We start from the raw sequence: 13259 nt of genomic DNA, 5'->3' as shown, positions 1-13259 counted from the left end.
GTCCTTTGTTCTCTGTTGCCAGAATGGGCCACTTCAGAAGGAAAAAAAATAGGTGTCAGAATTTCCTGGACAATGCAAATTCTGAGTTAAGGCAACACAGCTACTTCAGATTGGGATTAAATTATTTCTTAGTTTCCTTGTTATCCAAAATAGTTTGGGTTAACTATTTCTTTCATCATAAGAAACTTTTCCCAGAACTTCTGACCTTTTTGAAGACCTTTCTAGTGTGTTGATGCATGGAAGTTGCAGAACTCAATGGAAGTATTTCTCTCATACTCTCACAATCAATCATAGTAGCAATATCTAATTGTGCCTTCTGGACAATGACCAGTTTATGCATCAAAGAACCTCATTTACCTCATGACCTCAGGTTGGCACTGGCAGTTCGGGTTTAGCTGGTTATTTATGATACAATACAAGCACTAATCTCTATTAGCAAATGAGGCACATTGCTCTGTAATATGGATCTCTTCTTATATTTTACTATTCCACCTACTTCTATGATTTGCAAATTCTAAGTGATGCTTTCCTCCATAACATTGCTGAGAACCACAGAGTTAGCTGTAAATTTTTGTGGTATGCCTGTTTGATACTTCTGCCTGCCTACAAAGAATGCAAGCAGAGATTTTTAGAGCAGGAATAAAAAAAGCAGTAAAAAGATTAAGTACTCAACAGAGAGTACCAAGGACTCTGTAAAAAAGTAAGAATGCAGAGGCTGTTAATCTGGGAATCAGATGTGTCCAACCACATTAATATATATATTCTCACAAGGCCAGAGCCTAGCAAGATGTTAAATTCTTAAAGAGGGTGGCATTTCTCAGGAGTTGCACAGGATGGGAACTGAAAAAGAGAGCAGTCAAACCCAACCTAAAGGTCGTGCTAAATCCAGCTGTGAATCCCCTCTGGCGGGAACCTTTGTTCCATGTCCATCCCTGTGCTGGCCCGCGGCTGTGACCCAGGAGAGACGGCCGGCTCAGCTGGATGCCTCCCCACTCGCTGCCTGAGTCACGCCAGCATTTGTGAGCGTTTCATCGCAGAATCATTTTAATTGAACAGGCCTTTGAGATTATGGGGTACAATCTATGAGCAAACACCACCTTGTCAAACCGACCACAGCACTCAGTGCCACATCCAGTCTTTTCTTTAACACCTCCAGGGGCTTCTCTGCACAGTCCATCCCAACATCTATCACCCTTTTCGTGAAGGTATTCCTCGTAATGTCCATCCTAAACCTCCCCTGGAGCAGCCTAAGACTCTATCTTCTCGTCCTGTCGCTAATTGCCCGGGAAAAGCGGCCAGCCCGCGTAACTTCCTTCCAAACCCGAGCTAACCGTGCCAGTCCCGTGCTACCTGCTCCAATTTCCAGCGGCTCTTTGCCCGTGCCACCTCCTGCTACGAAAGGACGGCACGTCCTACGCTCACACCGGTACGACCCCGGGGACCAGCTCCATCCACTCGCACCGTATGCCCTCCCTGAGCATGCCCCCCACATGCTCCGGGCTTCCCACGAGGAGCAGCCTTGGGCGCTCGGCGCACGCGGCCCGAGCCTGGCGCGGAGGGGCAGCGCTGACTGAACCCCGATCCTCCCCCGCCGTGCCCGGGCCCCCGCGGCCAAGGGGCTGTCTCCGCCCCCTCCCGCAGGAGGGCCGGCTCCCGGCTCCCGGTTCCCGGTTCCCGGGACGGGGGGCGGGAAGGGGGAGCGCGCCCGGCGCGGGCGGGGCCGGCGAGTGACGCGGGGCCGCGCGGCGTCAACAGCGCGGGGGCGGCCCCGGCACCCGCGGCCCACCCGAGCGGCCTCCCCCGCCCGGGGACGGACGGGAGACGAGAGGGAAGGCGGGCACCCCTTCTCGCAGCGTCCCGAGGGCTTTGACGCCGCAGCCCCGCGGGGGCAGCGGCCGTGGGAAGCGCCCGGGGCGGGAGGAGCCGCCTCGGGCAGCGAATCGCGGCCGGGGCGCCGGGCTCGGGCTCGGTGCTCGGTGCGGCAGGCGGCGGCGGAGCCCGAGCGGCGGCGGGAGCCGGGCGGTGAAGATGGCGACCCCGGGCATGGGCTGGCAGCAGCCGCAGCACAGCTACGGCGGTGGCTCCGCGCCCGGCGCGGGGAAACTGGGCTCGGGCTCGGCACAGGCGGGGCTGAGCGCCGAGCACAGCGCGGACCTGCACTTCAAAATGAGCAAGAAGATCGCCCAGCTGACGAAGGTGAGGGAGGCGCGCCGGGTCCTTCGCCGCCTCGGGTGTCTTCCTCCTCCGCTCCGTTTCCTTGCGCTCCTTGCCCTCATGCGGGCAGCGATGGGCCTGGAGAGGGGCAGGCTGTCGGGGCTGATGGCAAATCCGGGTGGGTTGCGCCGGGTTTGTACCCCGGAGGCCGAGCCTGGAGAGCCCTCGGTCCCTGGGAGCATCCCCCGGCCGCCGCGGGCAGGAGCGCGCCGTGGTCCCGCGGGGAGAGCTCCGGGAGCCGCGGGCTGGACAGGAGCCGCGCTCGGGAGCTGCCGCAGTACCGGCCCCCTTAGTGGTGTCCGAATCCCGCCCGGCACAGCCAGGTATCCCGGTGTGCGGGAGCGGATCCCTGACGGCTGGGCTGGCACTGGTTATTTATTCCGTGGAAACTGTATCCTCTCTTCTAGCGCTGTTATAAGCCCTTCTCCGAGTCTCTTTAAATGGAGACATTCAAGTGATGTTTGCCTTCCCTTTTCCGAAGTGCTGTTATTTAAGGTGTCTGGTAATAGCTTAAATGCCTTAGATGGTGAGGGTGAAGTGTGAGAAAATTTCTGGTCTGCAATTGCTGATTGAACGGTTTTCATTATGTCATCCCCAGCCTAGAGACTACATTGTATCTTTGTGAGAGGCCAGATCTGCAGATTCTAGCAGTGTTTTAGTTTGTGTGTTGTGTTCTGTTTACAAGTTATAGGGAGAAAGCTTGGGAAATCAGCGGATCTTTCTATAGAGTGAAGGTCTCAAGTGAATAATAGTGCTTTTAAATGTAAACTAAGGTGTATATAAAATACCTCACTTGTACCTATTGCAACAATAAAATTAAGATGTTAGGAGGTGTTCTTAGAGGCTATTGCTAAGGCAGGTAGGCCCAATGTTTCAGATGTGATTTAATCAGAATAACTTAAAACAATGCTTTGGTGCTGTAATCTCCCTTGTGTGATGCTCAAACTGTAGGCAAATGACATTATTTAGGATATGAGAGGCAGATTCTCTTTATTAAAGAGAAAGCAGAAGTATTTTTTGTCAGGAATTTAATAGCTAAAACGTTTAAAGATAATTTTAAAGCACTGTGGGAACTGCCAGAATTCTTAACATGTATGCTAAAATGGATGAAGGTGACATTTCATTGGAACTAAGAGTGAAGAGAATGAAGACTGCTGGCAGGCTCACAGTGGAGACAGTTCACATTTATGTACAGTTGATGCACCGTTGACCAATTAATAATATTTATCGTGGCACACTGTGCACCTTAGTGTGTTGGGAAGCTGAAAACTGAGGGGTATGTTGTCCTTGAATTCAAAGTCCAATCCATAAAGAGAACAGTTGAACTAAAATAAGCTGAAGGATCTCCTTGGCTTTGCTCCATGTGCATACAAATAATGAAGTAAAACGTCAAAGATATTACTACAGCTTTGTGTTCCTTAAAACATGTAAAAAGCACCTGGAGACCCTGAGTGTGTTTTAGACTTACTTTAAGGCCTAGGTGCATATGTAAAGTAATACTTTCAAAGAAGAATTTATATCTGAGTGTGTGCCTTTGATATATTTCCCTTACTTTCTCTAGGAAATTACCCCGGAGTTTATAGTTTATTTCAGAAACAGCATTCCACTTCTGATGTGAAGTCATTTGTATATGACCCATGAGTTCCACATCACGGGGCATGTGCTCTGTGCACTCTCACTTACTATGCGTCAGATATCTTGAGGTGGATGTGAGTTAATTATGGATTTAAATGCATGGTGCTGAAATATTTTGAACTCCTATGTTGGAAAATGCAAAGAGAGTGAAAGTAAATACTTTTAATTTTTATTTTATTATTTACAATAGAATTATCTAAGATTCTATATATTGTGTGCAAGTCTGTCCCGACAGAGACTTCAGATTAGTGTAAATAAAATCTGTGAGTTGTTTTCTGCCGTGTATTTCAAATAATTTCAAACTCTGTGTTTATGCTAGGAGTTTACAAGTGAGTTAGGCTTTTGCAGGGCTGGAGTCTTGTATGTGCAAGTCCCAGTGACTTGCAGATTCTGGCAGTGTTTTAGTTTGTATGTTGTGTTCTGTTTACAAGTTTTAGGGCGAAAGCTTGGGAAATCAGCTGATTTTTCTATAGAGTGAAGGTCTCGAGTGAATAATAGTGCTTTTAAATGTAAACTAAGGTGTATATAAATACTTGTACCTATTGCAACAATAAAATTAAGACTATTAGGATTAAGATTAAAGGTATTGCATGAAATGTATTTCATTAAGGTAGAGGTGCACATTTTGACAGTTTTGTAGCTAGAAGGCTCAGGTCCTGTATTTCTGTTCACCTACTTGACCTTTCAGGAAGGGAGGCTTAAAAGAATTATAGAAACTTCTGGGTGAAGTATGATCTTAAATTAGTCCTTGGGAAAGGACTCAAGCTACAGGGGAAAAATATAAACATAATAAACTTAATTTCCCTAAGTGAGACTTAACTGTCAGAAAAGAACTAACTTCACTTTGCAGAAGAATCCTTGAAGTAAGGTGTTGCAAAAAAGATTTTAGGATATTTCTGTTTAGGTCTTTTGACCAAATTCTGCTGTTCTAGCTTTGTCAAATGCTTACCTGCATATTTGCGTAACATTCCTCTTCAGTAATCTAGGACTTTATTAGGAGTACCACTTCTTAATTGTGCTTCTCAAGTTGTTGACTGTCTTATATATAAGGTACTTCTCACACGTCTTTCAACTGTTTAACCCATTTATTTTATTTATGTTCTAACTCTTCTCTAAGAATATCTTGAAGATATAATAATTCCTCTGTGGATTTACAGCAGAAGGCATTTCTGTGGCTGGGTGAACCTAACCTGGTTTTTACCAGGTTAAAACAAACCTGTAGTAAAAGAAAATCCAAATACTCATTATCCAAGGAGTACACACAGTGAAGTTAACCAGACAGCTTCTGTCTTCTGACAAAAGAAATGTGACCCCATAGTTTACTTTTGCCTATCCTTGTACAGTTTTTATTATGAGCTGTGAGTAGGAGCAGAAGAAAATGCTTTCCCCACAGAGGATGAGAGTCACTCATGAATTAAATGTAAAATTCCAAAATTAGGATTCCTCAGTTATGTTTTCACATTACTTAAAGGGAATCTGATGTTTTAGTCAAAACAATACAGGAACACAAAGTAAAAGGTGAAATTTGTTTAATAACCAGATTTAATCAGTAATTCGGAGTGAGGCAAAATAAGGTATGAACCCATTTCACCAAGCAAAACACTTCTTAAATACTTAACTATATTTTTACTTCTGGGTGGGAGAGAAAGACTTACTTGATTTAATTTTAATATGCTTAATTTTCAGGGGAATATAAAATAAGTGGTTAGAAATGCAGGTCGAAAAAAACCAAGATGATACTTCATGTCATGTTCAAAGACTGCAGTAGACTGTAACTGAAGCAATTTTAGGTCTTCCTCTTCAGTATAAGCTCCTTATTTTCAGGCATTCCGGAAGATCTGTGTACCAGTTTGGGATAAAGTAGCATCTGACACAAAGATTAGAGCCAACAAGAAATAAACTGCGATTATGAGATTGCATGTATGTGTTTGTACTACTGCATGCAGGAGTGGTAATGCAGAGTTAAATTATGACTACTGCAGATAGAAATATACATATATATTTAATTAGTTTGTATAAGACAACTGGATTAGAAACAAAAAGCAAGGTGCTGCCATGCTTATATCAGTAGGAGAGAATGGCATTGGTTTTCATGATTCCCACAAGCGTTCAGGTGGCTTGTTCCTCATTTTGGATTTGTTGAGGTCTTGGGGTTTTTTTGGGTTTTTTTGTGGGTTTTTTTGGTTTGGTTTTTTTTTTTGGTTGGGTTTTTTATTCGTTCTTTCTTTGTGATGTAGATTGTATATTGCATGTTTGTGATTGAGAAATCCATATCCTAAGTGTGTCTTTAAAGTCTGTTGTGCAAGTTTTGTGACATCAAAATAAATCTTTGACTCCTATAGAATAGCTGCATTATTTGTACTGGAACTATAAAAAGAGACTTTTCAGTATTGGTTCGGTTGTACAATACTTGTTGCAGAAATTTTACATTAACTGGAGCAGCTCTGATGAGAAAGAAGCACCTGGTAGTATTGAGGAGAAAATATAACTTGTCAATGTGCTCTTGCAGCCCAGAAAACCAACCCAGTATCCAGAGCTGTGTTAAGGGAATGTGACCAACAGGTTGAGGGAACTGAATTCTCCCCCTCTACTTTACTCTCCTGAGACCCTGCCTGGGTGCTGTGTCCAATTCTGATGTCCCCAGCACAAAAAGGATGTGGACCTGCTGGAGGAAGTCCAGAGAAGGGCTCAGAAGATGGTCAGAAGGCTGTGGAGCGAGTCCAGAAGAGGCCAGAAGGATGATCAGAGGGTTGGAGCACCTCCCTGTGAAGACAGGCTGGGAGAGCTGGGCTTGTTAAGCCTGGAGAAGAGAAGGCATTGGGGAGACCTCAGAGCAGCCTTCCAGTACCTAAAGGGAGCCTGCAAGAGAGCTGGACAGGGACTTTTGATAAGGTACTGTAGTGATAAGACAGGGGTGATTGGCTTTAAACTGAAAGAGGATAGATTTAGATTAGATATGAGGAAGAAGTTCTTTACTGAGAGGGTGATGAGGCACTAGAACAGTTTGCCTAGAGAAGCTGTGGATGCCCCATCCCTGGAAATGTTCAGAGCCAGGCTGGATGGGATTTTGAACAAAGTGGTGTTGTGGAAGGTGTCCCTGCCTGTGGCAGGGGCTGACCCTTACTGTCCTTTCCAACCCAAACTATTGTGTGATTCTGGAAGAAGAGTCTGTAAGTGCCATGAAGATGATCTCTACCCTACAGTTAGCATTTTTGTCTATTTTATAAAAAGAAACTGTGTAAAACACTAATATTTTTCCTTGGTACGTACTTAGAACTTGATGGTTCAGTTTTGGAAAGGTTCCAGAAAAATCAGTTCAAAGATGACGGTAACAAACTTAACCGAGGCACGTCATCCTTGAGTAAACAAGAAACTGGAATCCAAGACTCCTGAGACCTGACTTCTGTTCTCAATTCTTCCAACAGCTTCTTGCCTATATTTGGGAAACAAAATCTTTGGTTTTCCTTCTGTCTTCCAGAGTTAGAGAGAGATACTTAGACAATAGACATTTATGTTGTTGTTAATCCAATCAGTTTTTAGGGGATATAGATAGTAAATATATTTCAAAGACTGAAGAGCAAATTTGATGATTTTTAATTCAGTTGCTTATGTTTTTTGTTGTATGTACTCTTTTTCTGGGATGGTTAAAGGTCTGCCTCAGCTATCACAAAATGCAATTCTATGGAAGTAAGAGCTGTAAGGTTTAACTTATATAAATGATTCTTAACAAAATGTTTCCAGTGAAACTTCGTCAGTTTTTATTTGGAAGTATTCTGCCTCAGGAAGCAACAACTAAACCTCTTGCAGAAGGTTCATTATGCATAAAATTATAAGAAAACTTAAAAAAAAAAAAAAAAGAGCCTTTAAAACCAAGGAAGACATGAGAATCTAAAAATCCCTGTAGAACTGTGTTGATGTTGGCTGTCATCATGTTGTAGTTGATACCATTAACAGTTTCGTAAAAACTTGGGATTTAGCTTTTTAAGCAGCCTTATGTCATCTCTCCAATGTGTGTTAACACTGGCAGTAGGCCAGTGGATTTCTAGGATTGCATGAAAAGAACTGAAATTTTGAGGCAGGCGTGATTTAAGTATGTATTTTAATGTCAGTATTTTACATATTATTCTAACTGGTAATGTGTGAATAAATATTATGTTACTACATTAAAAATAGTAGTAAGTACTAAAAGATCTAAAAATATAATATTAAGTATTCAATTAATTTACATTTCTCTGGAAATATTTAACTTTGTTTTGTGTTAATTATTCCAAAGATAGCTGAAGTAAGTCCTCTGAGAAGGGAGAGACTTCTCAGGTAGTCTCTGAAGAAGAAATGAGAAACTTGCTCCAGAAATATTGTGTCTAACTATCTTAAGATTTTTTTTTTTAATCATGCTAGTGTAGTCTCTCCATCTTTCTTGTCAGACTCTTTCCATGTGGTATTCGAACTATTCTACAGTAATTATGATCTTAGCAAGGGGTATTCACAGAGGAGAAGTTTTCTGTATCCATGATCGTATAAGGAGAAAGACAGAACTGGGTAAAAATGTCATGTCTTTAATAACATCTGATATAGTTCAGAAGAAGTAAGTAGAGCTTTCAGGCTCTCAGTATCTTCTTCAGAACTACAATAAAATCATCAGTTATTGTCTTTGTCTGTATACTTTCTAGTTGATGCACTATGAATTGCTTTAAAGCAGCTGTGGCTTATAATTTAGACCTGAAGAGGTCTAAATTTCTTACCATCCACGTTTTGTAGGACAAAAACTATGGAATTTGGTGATTAATAAGGATCATATAGCTCTCAAGTGGTTCTTCCCTTCATTATCATTGCAAACCTGTAAGACTGTAGGTGTTCTCTGTTGACCTCATGTGTTATGTTTTAGAGCTCAGTGTTGTGATGTGTGAATTGGGTCAATGACTTTACAGTCTTTCATCACAAGACATCAAGAAGAAAGAAAGAGGACAAGAATGAAATACTTTTAATATAAAAAAGAAATATACTCAAATTAATTCTTTTGCTCTCCACCCACACAGTTTTAATGGTTGACTGGTAACTCAGAGTTCTTCTGAGGCCACCGATAACTTGACGTTCTAAAGTTTCCTGTAGATGTGTGTAGTTGAAAGTGTGATGTTGAAAAACTGTCTGATCACACATTCACATATGTTACTAGTCTAAAACACCTCCTTAATACACTTGTGGATGTATCAGCTTTTTGGAGATTATTTTTGTTTGTTTGTTTGGTTTTTTTCCTCATTTTACAAACATCCAAAAGAATAATAAAAATGAAGAGAGAAATAAACTGAGGGGAAGGATAAATGACATGGCAGCTGGGGATATAGTTTAGTGGCGAACTTGCAAGTGTTAGGTTTACAGTTGGACTTGATGATCTTAAGAGCCATTAGGTTGGAATAGATCCTTAGTAGGCATCCTCTTGTTTATTATTCGCTGCCAGAATTAAACAATATAGAGTTACAAGGAGCTGGAAGACTGTGAGATGTTGTTGCTCTGGTCTGTACTTCAGCTATTAAATCCTATACATCAACACTTTAAGGATATTTAAAGAAAAACTGAAAAGACATGGATTTTACTACTAATGTCAGTGTTAATGACATGCCAACATTCAAAAACTAAAGAAGGACGAGCATTCAGGACATAAACAAAACCTGATATTGCGACACCCATGAAGTTTAAAATCTACCAGCCTTTAGCTGCTTTTATATAAGACAATCTAAACATTATTTAAAAACTAAGAAATATTTTGAATATATATTTATTTAGGGTTTTATTGTTCTTACTGTTTCAGCTAAGTACTGCTTTATGAAAGAAGGCTTTTGCAATTTTCTTTTTAGATGGAAGTGCCAGTTCAGAGTTAAGAATGCAGTACTAAAATGCTTTCCTTCAGATGTAAAAGCTGTAAACTGAAGAGGCTTTTATGTATATTTGAAAAAGGAAATCAGTAGTTGAACTCTGTAACTGTACAAGGTATTTATAGATTAATTATTGCATACACTTGAGCATAAATTAGTATGGGCACAGCACTCTGAAGTACTCAATCCTTTAAGGAGTTTTGATTTGACAAGTCTCACCAAAATGTATTAGCAGAAGACAGTCTGTTGGGTTTTTTGGTGTTGTTGTTGGTATTTGAAATATCATGAATGTGCAAAGAATTTGTTTCAAATTGACAGACTTAGCACTTCTTTAGGAGAAGTCAGATTGCTATTTAATATTAAACATTGGGGGTTTGTGCTTTCTTCAAGCACAGTAAAAGTGTATTTGGCAGCAGCATTGCTTTGCATATTATTTGTATATTACTGTATTGTCATGCTATCACTTGGTTATGCATACTTTATTTTTTAACGTCTAGAAGTACAATTAGAGGTGTACTGCATCTAATACATGCATAGAAGTGTTATTTGTTGCAAGTAATTGTTTTGGTACAGCAACTTCTAGCCTTGAGTAGCTTCTAAGCACTTAAATTATTTCAATATCTCATTCTCTGAACTCAGGCTTTGGCTTTAATAAAACCAGTAATTTTGTCAGTGATACTACTGTTTTTCACCCTTCCAAATGTCCATTGAAGCTTCATTCTCCTTTGAGCTGTACTACTGTTTTTCACCCTTCCAAATGTCCATTGAAGCTTCATTCTCCTTTGAGCTGTACAAAGGAGGAGGGCATTACCTTAAAATAGTCACTAACTTTTTCTAATTGTTTGCAGGCTTGCTGCTAAATAAACCCAGCAAATCTCAACATAACATTATAAAATCAGATGTATATGTCTCTTGGCTGATACAAGTTTGGCAGTAGTAAGCCAGGCATCTGTGTATTTTTCTAATGACTGATGTCATACCAGTAACCAAAGGCATTGCATTCCAAAAATAACCAGAAGAAACAAAACAGTCTAAAGCTATTCACCATCTTGTCCTACTTAATGCACATTACCTGGTTCTGTTTCCTCAGCCAGGCTCTTCTAACTGAATCTAGAAGGCTAGGAGGAGGAGAACCTTTTGCTGAGGTTGTCACTTGACTCAGATCAAAATGACAGCTTTTAAAAATAGCTAATGTTAAAAAGTTCATGAAGTCCTTCTTCAAGATGTTGCCATTAAATGAAAGACAACCTTTTAGCTACAAGAAGTGGTATAAGGTAAATATGAGAAGTACTCGTATTCTATTTTAATTTTTATGTGATTAAAGTAATCTTTTCAGCCAGTGTCCTAAAATTTAATTTCTAGAAACCTGAATTGTAATGTGTTCAGAAAATAGGTGTACTATAATCCAAAGATTTTTATTTGAACAGTGTTTTTGCTCACAATGTGTCTGAAAGTAATAACATTTAGTAAAGGGTATCTGACACTGCCTTCTTAGATCTAGTATTTTGCATTATGGATGCTGATGTCTTTGGATAGGTTGTACTAAAATGTATTGCAGTAATCTTCTGTGACTGCCTTTGTTCTTTTAAAACTCGACAAATGAAGATAATGGGAAGTTATTTCTTTAATAAGGATTAAGGAAAAGGACTTGATTTTTTTTTTTATTTAACTGCTTTGTGTAATTGTAAAAACTTAAAATATAGTTTATTGTATCTGGTTGTAATAAGTAATCAATTGTATGTTTATACCTGAAAAAAGGCAAAACACCTTGAAAATCTATGTATGTCTTTCTTCTCAACATTAACCTATCGTGTCAACATAGCTTATTTACTGAAGAAAGTACTTTGTTGTGACACAGAATGGTAGAAATTTATTTGAAATTTTGGATCCATTATTTTGTTTGTGTTGTTCACTAGCTTTCCATATATTGTCTAACATTATTGTGTTGACTTAGAGTTATATGTCATAAAATTCCACAGTTCTTTCCCCAACCCCCCTTCACTTTTTCTTCTTTTAAAAACATATGTCCATTTGCTTTATGCTGAGACTTTTGACACAAAGCTCAGTTTACATATTCTTTGAGCTGACCTGGAAGTGTTCTGTGGCCATTCTTTCTGTTCCTGTGATTCTTGTCTTCCTTTATTTCTGTGCTCTGTTTCACCACATGTTACCGGTCCACACTGTGGATTGAAAAGGTATCTATGGCAATTTGGTGTATTAGGTATATTCTGTCTTGCCTCCAAATAGCTAATGCCTGAGACCGTAATTCTTATCACTTTGGGCAGACACTGCTTTAGGAGCTGCATTCTGAAAAAGTGAAGAGCCTAAAGCAAGTTTAGCCTCTGTTGGTTTGCGTTCTTTTCCATCGCTATGAGTTGACACTCTAGAATAAACTAGATTTCAAATAACAGATTGTTGGAGGGTGAGGTGTGTTGTTTGTGGCTGGAGTTTTTTTGTTTTGTTTTGGGTTTTTTTGACAAAGCTGTTTGTGTAATAGACTATTTTCCTCTAATGGAAATTGTAAAATGTTTTGGGATGGGGTTTTTTTGTGGTTTGGGTATTTTTTGTCTGTGTTTCTTTTTCTTTTTTTTTTTTTTTGTCTCTGTGGGTGTGTTTTGTGTTGTTTTTTTCTTCATGTATCTATACTCCCTCATCCTGAGGGAAATTAAATTTTCTGCTTTCAAAAAACTTGGTAAAGTTGTAGACAGAAGTAACACACTTTCTCACTCTAGGATGTAAAAATAATTACATACAGATCATAAACTCTAGCTTCTCCATGGGCCTATATGAAATTTTGACGAAGTTGGTCCTTTAGTTAAAGTCCTAACTCACAAGTTATGTTCAACTCTACATTCACTATTAATCTTGAGCCTCATCTCTTCTCATGTATAGAAGAGGAATTCTTATAAGAAAAGGGAGACTTTTTTAAAGCTTTAGAAAGAAATGAACAAAATTCTCTGGTCTTGGAAGCATAAAAACCCAACTGCTTTGTCAAAGAATTGAGAGTAGTCTTAAGTTTACCTACAAGAACTAATTTTATCAAAGAACACAATCTATATATGCAAAGAACACATATATATACTGTATGTGTGTTTCTTGGGAGACTTGTGAGGCTCTCCCCTTGGGAAGAGGATCCTTGACAGACGCTTTGCCTGTGGGCTGCGTTGGGGCTGTGTAGAATTTTTCTCCTGGCCCGTGTTGCCCCTTGGCTACAGGGGTGGGTGGCAGCCACAGCTCTCCATGGTACTGAGTGTGGGACTGCCTCCACGTCTTATCCTCACCGGCACTCGTGTCAACAGCAACCAAGTCTGACTTGGTTTATGCAGACAAGTACATTTCCCTACTGGCAAGATCTCGTTAGAGGCCCAGTTTATATAACTACAATTTCCCAAATGTTTTATGTAGTCAGTGTGGCAAGCTATAACATTGATTCTGCTCAGCACTATGGAGGTAAGTGCAGTGAATTATTTCTCTGAAAGTGTGTGCCATGCTGTTTTATAGTGTCTTCTCAGAAACCTGGCAGACTAAAATAAAAAGTAC

General features: G+C 40.4%; 1 protein-coding gene across 10 annotated transcripts in view; it reads left to right on the top strand.

Annotated features, from left to right (window-relative positions):
- Window positions 1-1779: 1779 nt before the first annotated feature.
- The window catches only part of FAM184A (family with sequence similarity 184 member A), a 71338-nt gene continuing 59858 nt past the window's right edge, over window positions 1780-13259 (top strand). For 4 of the 10 annotated variants that reach the window (XM_012572743.5, XM_012572744.5, XM_012572747.5 and 1 more), the window contains exon 1: window positions 1780-2196. In XM_012572743.5, coding sequence (XP_012428197.1) covers window positions 2029-2196 — 168 coding nt within the window. In that variant the 5' untranslated portion in view covers window positions 1780-2028. The remainder of the gene's footprint in view (window positions 2197-13259) is intronic. The other 6 variants (XM_012572748.5, XM_012572746.5, XM_041715143.2 and 3 more) reach the window with 3 other exon arrangements.

The sequence above is a fragment of the Taeniopygia guttata genome, chromosome 3 (assembly GCF_048771995.1).
Source record: "Taeniopygia guttata chromosome 3, bTaeGut7.mat, whole genome shotgun sequence".
Lineage (NCBI taxonomy): Eukaryota > Metazoa > Chordata > Aves > Passeriformes > Estrildidae > Taeniopygia > Taeniopygia guttata.
The sequence above is the reverse complement of the archived record's forward strand: the minus strand, read 5'-3'. Positions and strand labels throughout refer to the sequence as shown.